Genomic DNA, 18669 nt, shown 5'->3' on the forward strand with positions numbered 1-18669 from the left:
TAAAATAACTAGAACATATAAAAATAACAACTGGGAATTATCGTATCGCTTTTTTTTGTTTTTCAATCGTGCGGCGAGTCGACACCTCGTGTTGATGATATGTTGAGGGTCCGAGAGCGTCAGGACACCAGTTTCTACTAAACCTGAAGTAAACCTGGCTTGGAGCGGGTGGAAAACTAGCTCTGTTTGGCAGTCTGCCGGGGAGTGGGGGGTTAGTGCGGGAGGTATTAATGATCCACAGACATGCACTCATATTCTTCAGGGGCTCGGCCCCCTATGACGATGGAAATAGAGAACACAGGGCGAGAAAGACACGCCCCCCACCACACACTTCATCCAATCACCAACACTCTACGCGGGGGGGGGGGCGTGGCACAGTCTCCTCACTTCCATCAGTATGGGGAACGGATGAAGCGCTTGGAGCATCCTGACCGCCTTGAGCTCCGAATATAGCATTTACACATATCGAGATCTAGCTCAAGTAGGGAGCTGCAGCAGCATGCGCAGGCTGCAAAGAAACAAGTAAAGGTTTATTCCCTGCTGAAAGGGGAAGAAAAGACATACGTTTCGGTTGTGGAGCCTTCTTCGGGTGTTCACCCGAAGCCCTCATCACACCTGAAGAATACACCACAGCCAAAACACTTTCTTTTCTTCTCTTTCCAACATGGAATCAACCTTTACTGGTTCCTATACAGATCTGGTCTCTGTTTCTGCACACAAATACAGTAAATGGTTATACCAACACCCCCTTGACTTGCTCAGCAGTTTAAATGTGCAAATATATATGTATATTGTTTGGCATGAGGTTTATGTAACTGGGCCAAAAAAGCAGAAGTTTATAAAACTAGGATCACCCTCTCATCTCATTAATCCAAATGGATTGCACAAGCACAAGCCACTCAAAAATTCAGCAGGCATCGTGAATACACAACAGATCAAGAGCAGGGGAGAAGAGTTTAATTAGGCCAAAATGAATTAGTCGCCTATGGTCTTCTCCAGAGGCCTAAGGAACTCATGGCGGAAGTGAGCCACTCTACAAAGAGGGGAGGGGAGGAGACTATGTGCACACTGAACCCCCTTCTTCACCAACAAAGAGACGTCAAGAAGAGGGACCCCACTTTTACCCCACTGAGGCTCAGCAGGTTTGAGCCTGGTCAGCACCTGGAGGGGAGACTCCTGGGAAAGCTGAGGCTGCTGCTGGAAGAGGTGTTAGTGGGGCCAGTAGGGGGCGCTCACCTTGCAGTCTGTGTGGGTCCTAATGTCCCAGTATAGCAATGGGGACACTATACTGTTGCAACGCTCCGTGGAAAGAGAGGTCATGACAAGGCTCAGAAAGGCGCCATGGCCATCTACTGCAACCAAGGAAGTCTCCAGTCTCCAGTCGACTACTGGTACCACCGGACCCTGGCTTCTGTGGGCGACAGAGTGGGACTGCCCCAGTGCACCCGCCTTCCCCACTCCAAAAGGCTCGCCCGCAGAGGTTTCATCATACAGCCATCCTCCCAGGATCTCATGCAGTGGTTTCTTGAAAGAAACCAGAGGATCAGCTTCAAGGACACTCCCACCACTCTCTGCGTACATCTGTCCTGACTGGAGGATCACAGCCAGCTGTTTCCCCAAGAGAAGCCAGGTTATCGTCAGCTAACACCGGGGCTGGGCAGCTTGTTCCACAAACCTATACGCAAAGGACGCTGGGGGAGTGGAACAAGCTGCCCAGCCCCGTCGGTGAAGACGATAACCTGGCTTCTCTTGAGAAGGAGCTGAAAGAAACCCAGGGGACACTTCTATACAAGACGACGAGCGAGATGAGCACACTGGACTCTCTCCTGTTCTCACAGCAGGGACACAAACACATGGGAAAATCACACTCGCCACGAGCTGTAATCGGAAACTTCGCTCTTCAGACTCGTGACAGGGCAGGGGAAGCCCCTCCCCCACCCCCATCTATTTTATTGCAACAACATTTTCTCCTCGCTGCTGGAAACTCAGACACAGACATCGCTAGCAGAAGTGTCGTCTACAGCCACGATTCAGGAGGAAGGGGGACTGGAGTTCTCAAAGGACAAACTCAAAGGTCATTTGTTCTTCCCCACGGGACACGGCTAGCAGAAGCACCTGTCTCACCCCAGGAGACTTGTACAGCCGGTTCAGAGTTTCGGGGAGCGGAAAACGCCCTCACCGCAGAGCCCCTCGTCTTTCAGGCACTAATACTGGGGGGCGCCGCTGCACCGCGCCGCGCCGGCTGGCGAGAGCCGCTGCCGGACTCAGAGTCTCTCCTGCGGGACGGCACGGAGGAGGACCGCAACGCCGAGGTAAAGAGAACTGGAAAGGCTTCTGCGTGGAGGCAGATGTCCCTCTAGGCCGTTTATGTTTTGTGAATTAAAAAAAAACAAACAATAAATAAAAATATACATGTGCAACCCCCCCCTCAAAAAAAAACAAACAAACAAGATTCTTGAGAGTACAAGGGATGACCACCCACGGTCAGCGATTATGCAGAATCCAAAATCCAGCCCTTACAAAAACTCATGTTTTTAAATTACTAGGGAAGGTGGGGCGAGCCGGGCAGATTCAAGGCCTCGAGGAGGGGAAGGATCCCAGGGATGTCCTGTCTTCCCGGAGTCAGTTTCTCGGACCCGCCGGAGAGGCTGCACGCAGGATTCGTCAGCACTCGGCGAAGCCGCCCGCGCCGAGCCCGCCCGAGCCGAGCCCGTCCTCGCCGAGCCCCGCCAGGCCGGCGAAGCCCCCGTCCAGGGGGGCTGCGAGGCCGAGGCCGAGGCCGAGCCCGGCCTGCCGGGTCTTGTGCACCTTCTGGTGGTGCCGCAGGTTGGACTTGCTGGAGAAGCACTTGCCGCAGAGCGGGCAGGCGAAGGGCTTCTCGCGGGTGTGCACGCGCCGGTGGCAGATGAGCTGCGTGGAGACGCGGAAGGCCTTGCCGCAGTCCGGGCACTGGTAGCGCTTGGGCTCGGTGTGGATGCGCCGGTGGTTCTTCAGCGCCATCAGGTTGGAGAACTGCTTCTGGCAGGCGGCGCAGGAGAAGGAGCCCGTCTTGTGGCTGTTCTTGTGGTTGAGCAGCGAGCCGGCGTGCCGGTAGGTGCGGCCGCAGTGCTCGCACACGTGGGCCTTCTCCCCGCCGGGCGGCGCCTCGGGGCCGGGGCACCGCCGGCAGGCCGGGCCGGGCCCCGAGCCCAGCTCCGGGCCGGCCCGCGGGCGCTCGCGGGCGTGCACGCGCCGGTGGCTCAGCAGGTGGGCTGACACGCGGAAGGCCTTGCCGCAGTCCGGGCAGGCGAAGCGGCGCGCCTCCGTGTGGATGCGCCGGTGGTTCTTGAGCGCCAGCAGGTTGGAGAACTCCTTGGCGCAGGCGGCGCAGCGGTACAGGCCCGTGGTGTGCGTGTTCTTGTGGTTGAGCAGCGAGCCCGCGTGGCGGTAGGACCGGCCGCACTGCTCGCACCTGTGGGGGGGGGGGGGAGAGGGAGACACCCGTTAGGGCCGCGGCCCGCACAGCTGCACAGGAAGGGTATGGGGGCACCTGGACTCCCTAACCTCCCACACACCCCGTCATCCTGGCCAAATTGCCCCCTGGCATTTACCAGTCACGGCCTCCTAATAACCCCCCTCTCTGAAGTGGCTTCATCACTCTGCTCTCCTCCCCACTGAGAGCTGGTGTGTGTGAGCAGACTGGAGCATCATCCAGGTGGGGCTGCACACTGGTGCTGGTGGAGGGGATCCCCATTACCTGTGAAGAGCTTTGAGTGGAGTGTCCAGAAGAGCGCTGTTTAAGTGTGAGGATATTATTATTATTATTATTATAATAATTATTGCTATACGCAGGAGCTGCCAGCACGATCCCCCCCGATCGACTCACGTGAAGCGGCGCTCGCCCCCTCCCGCCTCCTCCGCGCCGCCGTGCTCCGGGCTGCGGCCCCCCTCGGCCGCGCAGCGGTGCCGCCGCAGGCCGCTGCTGCCCAGGAAGGCCTTGCCGCAGTCGGCGCACTGGGCCGGCGCCCGGCCGCAGTGGACCTTCTGGTGGCTGCGGAGGGCGCTGGCGAGCCGGAAGGCCTTGCCGCAGTCCGGGCAGGAGTGGCGCCTCTTCTGGGTGTGGATGCGCAGGTGGTTCTTCAGGGCCATGGGGTTGGAGAAGGCCTTGGCGCAGACGGCGCAGTCGAAGCGCCCCGTCTTGTGGGTGTTCTTGTGGTTGAGCAGGCTGCCGGCGTGGCGGTAGGTGCGGCCGCAGACGTCGCAGCGGAAGGGGCGCTCCTCGGGCGCGGCGGCGGCCCCGGAGGGGGAGCCGGCGCCGCCGTTCGCCGCGCCCGCCCCATCCCCCCGCGGCGGGCGGGCGCAGGCGTGCCCCGCCATCTCCGCCGCCGAGGCGAAGGCCTGCCCGCACCGCGCGCAGCGAGCGCCGGGGGGCCCCCCCGCCGCCTCCGGCTCGGCCTCGGGGCCGCCGGCCCGCCTCTGGGCCGCCCTCCGGGGCCGCCGCGGGTCCCGGCCCCTCTTCCGGCGGCAGACGCGCGAGCGCTCGTGGCTGGACAGCTGCCGCCGGCCCCGGAAGGCCTTGCCGCAGTCGGCGCAGCAGTGCTTCTTGACGGCGAAGTGGTTGCGCAGGTGGTTCTTCATGGCCAGCTGGTTGGGGTAGGTGTTGCTGCAGATGGTGCAGTAATACTGGCCGACCTTGTGCGAGTTCTTGTGGTTGACCAGCGAGCCGGCGTGCCGGTACGTCCTGCCGCACTGATCGCAGGCGTAGGGCCGCTCGTCCTGCGGGTCCCCGGCGAGGGGCGGCGGCGGCGGCTCGGGGTCGGCTGGGGGCTTGGCGCCGGCAGAGGGGGCCGACGGGGTGTTTCCGGGGGGAGGAGGAGGCCCTGGGAAGTCGCACCTTCCCGCCCCCGGGAGACTGGAATCCAGGACGCGGCCGCGATTCTGCCTCTGGCTGCGCTTCGGCGTCGGCTTCGCCGGCGGGTCAGGCTGCGGGGGAGGAGAAGCCGCCGGCGCCGCAGTACCGCCGTTCGCCTGCAGGAGGCGCTGCAGCTGCCGGTTGAGCTCTTTGGCCCGGGCCCGGTTCTCCTCGTGCGTCCTCTGGTGGCTGACCAGCTGCTTGTGGATCTTGAAGGCTTTCCCGCACTCCGAGCACTTGTGCCTGCAGCAGAGGGGGAGAGAGAGCGGAGGCCTTCAGGACCGGGGCGGAAGGAGAAAGGAAGGGGGATCTGGGCTCCCAGTCCTGCTCCTGGATCACACACACCAGGTCTTGGCTCCAGCCCCGCTCTCGGCGACACAGTTGAACCCTTAATGGGCTTAATTCAAACTGCTCAAACCTGCGAGAAGCTGCCTCTTCGGTGGCAAAATAAATCCTCAAATTCGCCAAGAAGAAAAAAAAATGGCAGATGCAATAAAACCTCAGCATTCATGGGAAGTTAGGCGTCACGAGATCTCGCTGCATGGTGAATTAGTGAACACGAGACTGAATATCTCAGGGGGAAAACAGGATGTGGCTCCACAGCTCGAGGAACAAGCATCTCCACAGTGATTGTGCTTTAACCATGAACCGTTTCAGAAATAGCTCTGCAGCATCTAAATAATTGTAGTAAGTTTGTTTTTAGTGAAAATGAGTACTGGAAACCTCAAAAAAGCTTATATATGTGCAAATAAGATCACTGTTATGATACAACAGCTTACCATGTATTAAGAGCTCATTTCCCCCCCCCATCTTTACTAGATTGCCTTTTCTTTACGTCTTGTTTTACTACTAGAATTGCAGCACTGCTGTACTGTAAGAAAGTTTATCACAGCACAGAAACCACAGATCAGAAAGTGAATCAAATGTCCTCACTCACCTGAGCCACGTGCAGGCAGTGCTCTGATAACACCCACAAGCCACATCTAACGCTTTCCCTAGAGGAAACTGAACTACTGAGGCACTGCTCCAGAGACACGTGAACTCTTTGTTGACCAAGCAGTGCCTTTCCTACGCTGCAGGGCGCGTGAAGCCCATCTGAGAGCTGACGTTGCTGTGGAAGTGGGCGGCCGCCTTTCCTCTCCCACCAAGAGGCAAAAGCGCGGATATCGAGGGTTTACTGCATCCTACTCGAGAAACTCGTCAGCTCAATTAAAGGCTCAATTGAGCAATTGAGGTGGGCCGTAATGGAATCCAGCAGATTTGTAAGCCTCCAAAACCAGGACTGGGAACCCCTGAACGAGACTGTTAAGTAGATATAGCAGTGACCTTTGACATGTTTAGAACAGTTAAACAGTTCCATCAAATCCTGCTTCTAACTCAACGGTGTAACAGAGCAAAGACCAGGCGAGTGATCCAGGATCAGAACTGGAGAACCTCTAAGCTACCACTGCCAACATCAGTCCTGCTGGAAATGAGGTAAGGCACTGACAGCACATTGTGGCCACTACACCCCACGTCTTAAGAGGAAACTCTCAGTGAGCAGCTTTGTTTCAGAAGAGCCGGTCCTTAACCTCCAGCAGGTGTTCAGACTGAGCAATGTTTCACGATTTTCCACCCATTTTCAAGTGCTTTGTCCAGTACAGGCTCGTGGGGGAGCAATCCCAGCAGGCAATGGGCGCTAGACAGGGTACTTCCTGGATGGAACACCAGTCCATCGCTGGGCAGACACGGACACAAACACACTCAACGAACCCAATGAATCCCAGAAGACAATTTACCTAGCTGTACGTCTCTGGACTCTGGGAGGAAACACATGCGAAAATGGGAAGAACAAACTCCACGCAGATAGCACCCCAGGAATTGAACCCAGGACCCCAGCCATGTAAGGCAGCAATGCTAACTACTGGGCTACCATGCTGTCCCCTTAATCACCCTTTCCCATTAGAATTAAGCACCACATGAAAGATTCCAATACTTAACAGACACAAGCAGGTGATGTTTAATGCAAACAAGAGCGGGGTGTTGCATGTAACAGTAAAAAGGTAAACACCTCAGTCTTTTTCATGCGCAGCGTGTTCTAGTTCAGCACTTCTATTTATAGTTCATGTTAACGCGTCACTTACAGTTTCAAGACAATCCAGTGAACCAATTAAAAAGGCAAAATGTTATGCTACTTAACTTACTTAAAAGTGTGAAATTTAAATCAAAAGATGCTGTGTATTTAGAAGATTGTAAACAATGCGTGTCAGGAGGCTGAAGAAACCGAGTCTCTTTAGTCTGAACGGAGCGTCCTACACTGACAGACTGAAGGAACTGAGTCTCTTTAGTCTGAACGGCGTGTCCTACACTGACAGACTGAAGGAACTGAGTTTCTTGAATCATGAACAGAACAAAACTACAACCCAACACAAGTAGTAAAAACCCTCAGAGGAGTTTAGAAGGCCAACACAGCCGATTTCTTCAATGAAACTTCTCAAGCAAACAGAAGGCACGGTGAAACAGTAGGGAACAGCGTTCAGAGACTCAGTAGGCACTACTTTACACGAAGGGTGCTGTGAGTGTGGAACCAACTGCCCGGCCATGTCATGAAGCCGATACTCTGGCTTCTCTCAAGAACCGGCGGTTCAGTTAACTATTAAAAAGGCAAATTTACTGGACGGGTCCAACGGCCTCCTCTCGTCGTATTCTTACAAGATGCGGGCGACTGGTGCGGCCGACTCCTGCCCCTCCGCCGCCGGTCTTACCTCTTGATGTCAAAGTGCACCCTCTGGTGGTTTTTGAGCGCCAGCAGGTTGTAGAAACGCTTCTGGCAGACGAAGCACCGGAAGACGCCGGTCTTGTGGGACTTCTTGTGGTTGAGGAGGCTGCCGGCATGGCGGTAGGCCCGGCCACACTGCTCGCAGCGATGGGGCCGGTCCGCGGCGTCGGGGCTCTCCTGCAGGGCGCCGGGGCTCTCCGCCTTTCCTTCCCCTCCCGCGTCCGCCGCCTCCGCCGCCTCGCCGCCCGCGTCCTCCGCGCAGCGGTGGGCGCCCAGCAGGTAGTAGTCGTCGCAGACGGCGCCGCACCTGGCGCACGCGTGGCTCTTGCTTTCCGGTTTCGGGGGGAGGGGGGCGAGCTCGGACTCGTGGGAGAGCTGGTGGTCCTCCAGGTCCCGCTCGGTCAAGAAGCTCTCCCCGCAGGCGCTGCAGATGAGCAGGCCGCCCTCGTCCTCGGCTTCCGGGGAGCGGCCGGCGCCACCGGGGAGCGTGTGGCAGCGGAGGTGGCTCCGCAGGGCCGACAGGCTGGCGTAGTGATTCCCGCACACGGAGCACTGGCAGAGCTCCCCGTACTCCTCCGCATCCCGCCGCTCTTCCGCCTCCACGTGCTTCTGGGCCGGGCCGCGCTTTCGCCTCCTGGACCCCACGGGGACCGGACTCTCGTTCCCGTCCTCCTCCACGTCGGCATTGTCCCCCGCCTCCCGGAATCCCCCGCTACCCGTCAGCCCGTTCAGGTCTTCCCGGCGCGGACACTGATGGGATTTGATCCCGGCGATATCGGAATACGTCTCCCCGCAGTCGGCACACATGTGCCTCTCGGCCTGAAATCCGGGATCTGGTGTCGGTGGGGAGGCAGGACAGCTACTGGCAAGGCCAGAATCAAATGGCGGGAAGCACACACTCCCCGACGCATCTGCAGCGTCATCTGGAGGAGCCGGAAGGGCGACATCTTGAGGCATGGCCAATCCGGAATCTGGGACCTGAGAAGAGAAAGGCAAGACGTAGCTCTGGCCTTCCAGAGTCAAGGGCTCGGGGGAGAGCCAGTCACCCTCAGAGCTCAAGGGCAGCGCAGGAGGCTTCGATTTATGGATGCGGAGGTGGCTTTTCAAGGCGGCGAGGTGCGGGTAGTGCTTCTGGCAAATCGAGCACTGAAAGACTCCTGTCTGGTGGGAGCGCTTGTGGTTGATCAGGCTGCCAGCATGCCGATAGCTCTTGCCACAAAGCTGGCACTTGAAGCGGCGCTCATCCGATCCCGTTACCTCTGCCGCGGCCTGATTCACCTTGGGTTCCCCTTTGGCCGCCGGCGTCCCTTCTGGGTTTCCCTCTTCCTGTTCGGGCGGCACGTCTTCATCCTGCAGACCTGCATCGTGCGTGAGGTAATGAGCCTTAAGGCTTTCGAGGTCGGAGTAGCTCTCCCCACAGAAGGCGCAGGTGTACATCTGTCCATTCACGGCCGCCACAGACTCCTCCTCTTCAGCCTCTTCCTTCTCGTCGCTCCGGCCAATCAGAGGTGGATGCGCATAGACGCCATCATCAGGGGATCCGACCCCGGTGTAGTCATAAGACAAGTCGTCGGAGAAGTCGTCGGGCGGCCCCAGCGAGAGAGAGGTGCTGTTGTGCAGCAGCACGTGGTCCTGAAACTCCCCCTCGCTGGAGAACGCCACCTGACACAGGTGGCAGAAGTGGGATGCGTCACCGTTCTGAGGCGCCGACAGCTCCGCTGCGGCTGCGCCCGAGAACGGAGACGCCACTGCTGGACGGCCCTTGGACTTGCTGTGGATTCGCAAGTGGCTCTTGAGAGCTGCCAGGTTATTGAACTGCTTGTAGCAGACGTGGCACTCGTACGCCCCCAGCTGGTGGGACTTCTTGTGGTTTATGAGACTGCCATGGTGCCTGTACGTTTTCTCACACTGGTTGCACTTGAACGGCCGGTCTTCCTCGGTGCTTGGCTTGTCCACCCCTGCTTCCAGGTGGGCGTCCGGCTGGAGCCCGCAATCGGGGCTCGAGTCCGTTACCGAAGCCTGGGAATCCGCCTGCTCCGACGGGTCCTGTTCCAGAAAGGTATCGCGGTCCCTGCTGCCCCCGGGTGGGTCGAGGACATCCCCCACCTCCCTGAGGAACGGAGGAGGGGGCGGATTATTGCTGGGAGCTGGCGGGGGCACACCGGTCAACATGCCGCTGGGGTCCCCCGGAGAGGCTTCCCCGGGAATCGCGTCGGGCCCGCTTTCCGTTTCGTCAGATCCTGCCACCACAGGGCCCAGGGGCTCCTCCGGAGGGCCGTGCAGCTTCTGGTGAGTGGCCAGCTGCGTGGCCAGTCGGAAGGCCTTGCCGCACACCGGGCAGGGGTAGTTCTTGCCCGGCGTGTGGATGCGCAGGTGGTTCTTCAGCGCCAAGGGGTTGCTGAGCTCCCGCGCGCACACGGGGCACTGGAACGACCCCACCTCGTGGGTCTTCTTGTGGTTGACCAGGCTGCCCGCGTGGCGGTACCCGCGACCGCACTGCTCGCACCAGAAGCGCCGCTCCTCCTCGTGCTGGTAGTGGCTCTCCACGTGCTCCAGCAGACCGGGCCAGCTCGGACACACCACCTCGCACTGCTTGCACTGGAAGCCGGTGGTCCGGGCCTGGTCCTGCATCTCAGGAGGAGGAGGAGGAGGAGGAGGAGGTGGATTTGGGAAGGACCCCTCCCTCCCTCCTTTCCCTCAGGGGCAGGAGAGCTTTCGAAAAGACAACGGGCACGCTTTCTCACAGCAATCTGTCCACGGGGCAGGCGCGCGCAGTCCTCATGCCGCCCAGATGAGCCGGAATCAAACCTCCTGGTCAGGATCCGGAGACTCACATCCCTTCTCCCGACGCCAGCACCGTCACAGATCCCCGGAGTGGATCAGGGCGCAGGGCTGCGAAAACAAAGGCCGACGACCATATAAATTAAACTAAGAAACTAAGATATAGAACTGAGACGGCTGCAGGATTTTTACCTGGACACATTAAACCCCTGCACAATCCTCCATCAAATACTATGAATAGCAGGTATGGCTGATTATTCCTTCTGTGTAACATTTTCATATCCCAGCAAAACAGAAAGAGAGTGCTGTCTCTGGATGTTAGCCTGCATACGAACAGAAGAACTATGGCTCATCTGGCCCATTTGATAGTAGTTATTTGACCCCAGAATCATGCTCGAGAGCTGCCTCTGGATCTGTCGCATATCTAGCCAGTTTTGTAGTAAATGGAAAGCTTGTTCAACTCTCTCGCCACCCTTTGTGTAAAGTGGTGCCTCCAGACCTGGTTGGAGGATCTCATCCAGCTGTTTCTTGAGAGAAACCAGGGCATCGGCCTCAACTACCAGGCTGGACAGCTTGCTCCAGACTCCCACTACCCTTTGTGTAAAGTAGTCCCCGCTGTCCTCTTGGCCGTGACAGAAAACGACAATAGTACTGTACCAGAAATTGTTTTTTTTGTCAAGTATTTTGTATGGTAGTGCCCATTTCCTCAACAAGGGACAGTGTTTAAGCCCCGGGTTCACTGCTCCCTTATGAGCAAGTTACTGAACGTCTCTTCCTGACCCAACCTTCAGACGAGACCTTTAACCCAGGCCCTGTCGTCAGAGATTTCACAGCAGCAGCAGCCCATGAAACTCAAACTTTGGGCAAGGCATCTGGGTTTCTGGTTCCAGCCACCCGCAACTCTTTGCCTAAAGAAGCATCTCCTATTTTGAATCATTAAGTGAACCTACTGCCTATATCACACCCTGGGATGAATCCGAGCGCGACACAGGGGTGAGAAACTGCCTGTCCTGCCCCCAGTTCAAAGTATCCTGCCACCCTCAAAACAAACATCCCATATCTCTAGAGGCCGTCCGCACATGCTTAGCGACAATCAGGGGGTCGATTGGACAACTTCAGGAACAATGAGAGGAAGAGGCCTCAGCCTTGAACGTATCGGAGAAACATCGAAGGCCGGTCGCAAAAAACAAACAATCGAAGATACACGGAATGAAGGCTTCGTGGGACACAGTTTAAAGGGACAACCCGCACTACGATTGGGAATTCATTACCAAAAAAACCTCTCCAAGTCTGCCCCGCGTCACTCCCAGACTTCAACAAAAGCTCATTAGTTCAGATTGTGAGTTGATATTAGCTTCTGGCGCGACTGCCACGCCATGGTGAAAAGATCGCTCAATTGTGGTCGCGCTTCGTCTGGTCTGCGTTCTGCGTGGGGCTTCAAAATCCCTACGACAGGAGAAGACAGGACGAGGAGGGGGGTCGGACTCCGTCCGAGACCCCGTTTCACCAGATGAAGGAGCGGTTCAACCTCTCACGCTCAGGCGGCTCGACATTTTGTGGAGCGGTGAGCAGATGAGACTCCTTCGCTTTGAATGAGTAATAACCGCGTGGGATCAGCACTTTGCGGAAGAAAAAAAGTGGGTCTAGCCGACGCTGTGACCCAGACCGGAGAGTTTAGCCGTCCGGCCCGAAGTTACAGAGAGCTCCCGTGGTCGTCCCGGGACGAGCTGCGGGGAAACGCCGCCGCGGTGCCCGACACGACACGACACGACTCGCCACGCCGAACGCCCGAGCTCGACCGGCTCCGTCGCGTCACTACCAACTCAGCCCCGGTCGCACAGGTTGTGTTTATTCCGTTGGAAGTGGAAAATCATATCTTACAAGTTAGCTTAGGGTCTTAGTGATCACATCTTACACGTTACTAACCCGCCGCGTTCAGGCAATTGACTGCCGCTGGGGACCAGGATCAGTCCCCTCAGTGCGGGAGGTCGCTGCTGGTGTTATTTTCTCTCAAGCCCAGTTCGCCGTGTTATTATTGAACACACACCGAGAGAGAGAGAGACGGTCTCACACACACACACACAAAGATCGCTTCCCTAAACAAACGGGCTGAAAAAGAGGGAAGGATGGCGACGAGGGAAACCGAGCGAACCTACCCGGTCCGCCGCCATCCTGCGCGGGCCACCCTGTTCACAGGCCGTCCTGGACCGGGATCGGATTTGGGGTTTTAGTCACAGCCGCTCAACCCGTCCTCTCGCCTCCTCTCGATCTCTGTCTGTCTTCGGCTCCACACACTTCCTGCTGGGGTTGCTAAGAAACAGGAAGTGTGTCCCCGCGAAAGCCTTCCCCCCCTTCTCCGCCGACACAGTGGCTGTTCGGATCCGGCCAGCCGCCAGGTAACATAATAACAAAAACAAACTTAACCACTCTGTAATGGTATGTAACTCTGCAAATTATACATTTTTTCAAAAAGAGGTTGCCTAACTAAAAGTCGTAATAAATGAACACAATGCATAAATAATACATAAATAAATAAATCACACCCGAAGAAGGCTCCACAGCCGAAACGTTGTTTCTTCCCTTTTCTTTTCAGCAGGGAATAAACCTTTAGTTGTTCCATAAACACGTTTTTCTTTTATATCCTGGATAGAGAACTACAGATTAGCAAGCGGGGCAGCCCTTCACGTCACCTCGTCCGTATCGCCCATTTCACATATACAATTATGTATGAACATTTACTCGTGAATTTGTTATAGCGCCTTTCATCCAGAAGGATCAGAGGACGCTCTCAGGAACCACCAGTGAAGATTGTCCCAGACAGAGTGTGAAACGGTCCCCTGGGGTTTTGGGGCTCTGTGTAGGCAAATACCCCCTGGAGCTGTCTAGATCCGGGTATTGTACCCTGAAACAGGACAATTCTAAAATATTTGGATATTTATTTGTTGGAAAAAAAAAGAGATTTGCATTTTTCAACCCTTACATTGGTGTCGTATTTTACCTTGTATTTAACGATTTGAATTTATTTTTGGTAAAGTGGTAGTTGCTGTTTTTTTAGTTAATTTATTACTTAAAAAAGCTCAGTTTTAAACTGATAATAGGAGGTTTGTCTTTACACAAAAGGTGGTGGGAGTGGGGAACAAGCTGCCCAGCCATGTTGTTTAAGCTGATACCCAGACTTAATTCAAGAAACATATGAATGAGATCCCGAGGTAAGATCCTGGAATCAATTAACTACTAGCATCTAGATGACCTTTCTGGTCTTGGCCTTGGCCTACATAATCTTCTTCAGTGCACCGGGTAATTCTGTGAGGTGAAAGAATGGGGAAATACCTGAAAGTATCTGATGGTGTCAGTTGGGGAGCTGGGTGGATTGAATCAAAAGGCAAGACATACACTGGAAATATGTAAAAAGTATCATTTTTAGTTTTAACAGTTGTGAATTCCTCTGGCTGTGAAGTGTCTATTTCTGTATCTATTTCAATATGCTGTCCACTTTCTTGTGTTTCTGGTATTTAAATAAAAACTTATTTAAAAAAACAAGTCAAGCCGAAGAGAGGAGGCAGACAGGAGCGCAGGGCACCTGCGTGACCTGTGACCTGTGACCTGGGCTCTTCTCCGCTCCTGGCGAACTGCGGCGGAAGCTGGCGCTCGGACACACGCACTGTACAATGTTACCACGCAGCTCTGGCGCGCCGCCCTTTCTTAAAGCCGAAGACACAGTTTCATCACCAACAAAGACCCCTGACATTGTTTCATTCTTTTTCCGTTTTTTTTATTTGACGATGGTACAGCGCACATTCGTAACGAGGAATAATCTAATCGAATAAAAAGTGGACAAAAATGCGTTAATGTTAACACTATTTGTAGCCATGTAAATTTTAAAACTAACAATATATACTATTTTTTTCATTACAATTGCGGTAGCAATACAAAGCTAATGCTATTATTATTATTATTATTATTATTATTAGTATTAGTATTAGTATTGCACTTCAGATAAGTTGGCCCTGCGGCTCCTTCACTAGGTGTCTCCTCCTCTCCTCTTCCCTGTGATGGTCCTAAAGCCGGCCCGCCTCCTCTCCCTCCCTCCCTTCCTCTCTCACTCTCTCTCTGCCCGACGAGGCTGGTTCAAGCGCGGCCCCTTTGGAGAAACAGCACGGCGCTTTTGTGTTACAGTAACCATCGCCGAGCTGGATATCCGCTCCCGCCCGGCCTCAGGTGAGATCGCCGCCTCCTCAGAACTGCGGGCCGCGGCAGCCGGTCCGGTCCGCTCCGGCTCCCGGCTGCCGCCGCTGCCTGCACGCTTGTCGCAAGAACTGCACCGGTTCCGGCTGCGGGTTTGACTCGGCGGCGCTGCCTTGTCTGGTCCTAAAGCCAGCCATTTTGTCTGCTTCGTTTTCGAACTTGTTTTTTTTTTAAACGTATATTTAATGGGAGAAAAACAGGAGAAGCGCTTTTGCCACATAAGCGGGTTTTTAGTGAAACGCGACGCGGCGTTTCAGACGCGCCGACGGCGAGACTTTTCAAGCCAGGCGTTAAACGTTACGGTAACAAATTTAAGCCGCTGGCGAGGCTCGGAAAGGTTTAACTTCTCCGAGCGCACCCTCCCTCTCTCTCTCCCAGAGGTCCTAAAGCCAGCCATTTTGTGATTGCCTTCAAATCTGCTCTTCGCGCAAGGAGGGGTGATGGAAAGGTACCCCAGCGGTCCTGTACTCCTGTTCGGTCCTAGCGGGCTTGTACCCCTGGAACTTGTTCGGAAAAACAACTGCTGGCTTTTAAGTCCGTGCTGTTATTCAGAAGCGCTGGTTTGGTAGTCAGGAAAGCTGTAATACAAATAATATACCTGCAGCCCAGCAATACAGCTTTGTTAAATGCGCCTGGATAGAAGAAGCATGAAATAATTCCTGGGAGCCTTTCAAAACGTCCTTTTTTGCTCTCTTTTAATGAAAGCCTTTGTAGCTCTTTAAACGCCGGAGCAGTGAAGAGTAATTTAGATATTCAGGGGTGGTATCGAGGTCAATCAGGCAGCGAAAAGGAACGAAGCGATATTTGATCAAAGATCAGAAAGAGAAAGTTTTTCTTTCGAGCTTTGGGCGTGCGGGGCCACCAGGGAAGTGACCTGGAGTGACCCTGGAAGCTCTTGGGGTCAGGTTTGAAGCGCCCCCCTCTCTTTAAATGAACCACGACTCTTGGGTTGTTAGCAAATCGACACAAAAAGACAGTTGACAAACGGGGAGTCAGGAGGCACTTTGGCCCATCTAGCCGGTTTAGTAGGGGCTGGGCAGCTTGTTCCACACTCCCACCACCCTTTGTGTAAAGTAGAACGTCCTGTCCTGACTGCAAGATCTCATCCAGCTGTTTTTTGAGAGAAGTCAGGGTATTGGCTTTGACAACATGGCTGCGCAACTTGACCCACACTCCCACCACTCTCTGTGTAAGTGAGGGCCTTTTGATTCTGGAGGCCTGAGATTCAGTGAAGACTCTTCAGGTGGAAACCTCTCTATGGGGGTTCAGTCAGGGTCCTGGTCTGGGGGATGGGCTTTTTTTGGGGGGGAGAGACTGACCTGTGCCCTCAGAGATGTTTTCGGGGCTTGGTGACCCGCTGGGGAAGACCACTGGAGCTCAGTGTTTGCGCGCCTGTGAATGCCTGTGCCTGTTCTCTGTTGCCAGGGGAAACCGCAGAAGACAATCCCAGCAGGCTGAGCGCCTGTGCCCTGAGTAAAGATGGCCTCCGCCCAGCCCGGGAGCTCCCCCTCTGCCGCGGAGCGCTCTGACCCCCCCTCCGCGGAGGGCGAGGGCCTGAAGGAGGAGCAGGGGGAGAGCGAGCCGCGGGGCGCGCCGAAGGAGGAGGAAGAGGGGGAGGCGGAAACCAGGAAGCGGAAGGGCCGGCAGGCCAGGCCGGGCCGCCCGCACCGCTGCGCCGCGTGCCAGCAGGCCTTCCCCAGCGCGGCGGCGCTGCGGGCCCACCGGGCCTCCCACGGCAAGGAGCGGGCGGCGCACGGCTGCGGGCACTGCGGCAAGGCCTTCCCCAGCCGGGCGCAGCTGGCCAAGCACCAGCGCGCCCACTCGGCGCAGCGGCCCTTCCAGTGCCCGCAGTGCCACAAGGCCTACAAGACGCCCACCGAGCTGCGCAACCACTCGCGCTCCCACACGGGCGAGAAGCCCTTCGTCTGCGCCGAGTGCGGCAAGGCCTTCATGCAGGCCATCTGCCTGCGCATCCACGCCACGCAGCACAGCGGCGAGCGGCCCCACGCCTGCCCGCACTGCGCCAAGAGCTACCCCACCCTGTCCAAGCTCAAGGTGCACCAGCGCTCCCACACGGGCGAGAAGCCCTACCTGTGCGCCGAGTGCGGCAAGAGCTTCGCCGACCCCTCCGTCTACCGCAAGCACCGGCGCAACCACCAGGGCCACCGGCCCTACGCCTGCGGCCAGTGCGGCAAGACCTACACGGAGCTGAAGGACCTGAAGAACCACGAGCGCTCGCACACGGGCGAGAAGCCCTACCTGTGCTCGGACTGCGGCAAGGCCTTCTCCCGCTCGTCCTCGCTGGCCTGCCACCTGCGCATCCACGCCCAGAGCAAGCCCTACGGCTGCGAGCAGTGCGGCAAGGGCTTCACGCAGCTCTCCTCCTACCAGAGCCACCTGCGCACCCACTCCGGCGAGAAGCCCTTCCTCTGCCCGCAGTGCGGCAAGATGTTCTCCGACCCCTCCAGCTTCCGCCGCCACCAGAGGGCGCACTCGGGCTTCAAGCCCTACCCCTGCGACAAGTGCGCCAAGCGCTTCAGGCAGCCGGCCGACCTGGCGGTGCACCAGCGCGTGCACTCGGGCCAGCGGCCCTACAAGTGCCAGAGCTGCGACAAGGCCTTCGTGGCCTCCTGGGACCTGCGGCGCCACCTGCTGGTGCACACGGGGCTGCGGCCCTTCTCCTGCGCCGAGTGCGGCAAGGCCTTCGCCGAGCGCTCCAGCCTCAACAAGCACCGGCGCGTGCACTCCGGCGAGCGGCCCTTCAAGTGCGGCCTGTGCCTCAAGGCCTTCGTGGTGTCGTCCAGCCTGCGCAAGCACGAGCGCACCCACCTGGCCGAGCAGCGGGCGCCGGCGCCGGCCCCCGCCCCGGACCCCGCCGCCGCCGCGCTGGCGCAGTTCGCCTGCCCGCAGTGCGAGCTGGTCTTCCCCAGCTGGGCCTCCCTGCGGGCCCACGAGGCCCTGCACCCCTCGGGGTTCGGGGAGCCGGGGGCCCCCGAGAGGGCGGCCCCTCCCCCGGCGGCGGCGGCGGCGGCGGCAGAGGCGCGCCCCCACACCTGCGCCCAGTGCGGGAAGGGCTTCCTGAACAAGGCGGGCCTGCGCAAGCACGAGCGGATCCACTCCAGCAGCCGCCCCCACGCCTGCGAGCAGTGCGGCAAGGCCTTCCTGTTCGCCGCCTACCTGCGCAAGCACCAGCGCACCCACCGCGGAGACGCCCCCCCGCCCCCGCCCCCCCCCGAGGAGCCCCACGCCCTGCCCCTCACCACCGTCCCCCTGGCCGCCTTCCAGGCCCTGCCCGCCGCCGCCGCCGCCGCCGTGTACATCGACAAGCCCGAGTGACCGAGCCCCAGGACCCAGACTGGTGCCCCGCCAGCGCCGTCCTCGAGCTCCGGCCGCGCCACAGCGCCCCCCGCAGGGCGGGGGTGACGCTCCTCTGCTCGGCGGGCGGGCAGAGCGGATGGGGGCCGGGGCGTGCTCGGGTGTGCCCTGATCCCAGCTCCGGGACGAAAGGCGCCCTCTTCCCCGGGGTCCAGGAGAGAAGCCGCGCCAGTGGTCCCGCCACATACGCCAGTGGGCTCGTGCTGTCCACATCAGCCCGCCAGGACGTCGATTTTATCCACTTTTCCCAGACAGTGATGCGGAAGACGTCACGCCCACCGGGCACGGGTGGCGGGGTGGTGATGGGGTGTGCTGTGCTGCAGCCTCGGTCACTCCCAGGTGAGCAGAAAAGCGAGGGGGACGAGATAGTCAGCCGGGAACTGATTTCTCCCCACCGCCCCGGGCGGGGACGTGTGTGTGTGTGTGTGCACGCGCGCTAGAAAAAACACACATTCACAAGGGCGGTCTTCGGGAAAACGGAGGTCTCGTCGGCGCGGACCGTGCTGGGCCCGGTCACTCACCGTCACGCCTGGCTTCCCAGACAGAAGGTCAAAGGTCACGGGCCTTTGAAACCAGCATGTTAAGTTTGATTAAAGTACTTGAAAGGCAGGCAAAAGGA

General features: G+C 57.6%; 2 protein-coding genes across 3 annotated transcripts; one reads left to right on the forward strand and one right to left on the reverse strand.

The window, feature by feature from the left end:
• Positions 1 to 935: 935 nt before the first annotated feature.
• znf646 (zinc finger protein 646) lies at positions 936 to 10539 on the reverse strand. The gene is made up of 3 exons (XM_088638012.1): positions 7636 to 10539; positions 3866 to 5134; positions 936 to 3451 (listed from the first exon to the last, which is right to left on the reverse strand). The coding sequence occupies exons 1-3, from the start codon at positions 10278 to 10280 to the stop codon at positions 2665 to 2667; spliced, it is 4701 nt and encodes a 1566-aa protein (XP_088494138.1). The 5' UTR covers positions 10281 to 10539; the 3' UTR covers positions 936 to 2664.
• A 3899-nt stretch (positions 10540 to 14438) lies between these two features.
• Positions 14439 to 18161, forward strand: znf668 (zinc finger protein 668). 2 transcript variants are annotated; one of them, XM_088638052.1, is made up of 2 exons: positions 14439 to 14648; positions 16101 to 18161. In XM_088638052.1, exon 2 carries the CDS (start codon positions 16155 to 16157, stop codon positions 18009 to 18011), a length of 1857 nt encoding a protein of 618 aa, XP_088494178.1. In that variant the 5' UTR covers positions 14439 to 14648; positions 16101 to 16154; the 3' UTR covers positions 18012 to 18161. The 2 variants fall into 2 exon arrangements, with proteins under 2 accessions (XP_088494178.1, XP_088494179.1); XM_088638053.1 differs by lacking the exon at positions 14439 to 14648 and adding an exon at positions 14658 to 15864.
• Positions 18162 to 18669: the final 508 nt, after the last annotated feature.

This window comes from Lepisosteus platostomus, chromosome 6 (assembly GCF_059453375.1).
Source record: "Lepisosteus platostomus isolate fLepPlt1 chromosome 6, fLepPlt1.hap1, whole genome shotgun sequence".
Taxonomy (NCBI): Eukaryota; Metazoa; Chordata; class Actinopteri; order Semionotiformes; family Lepisosteidae; genus Lepisosteus; species Lepisosteus platostomus.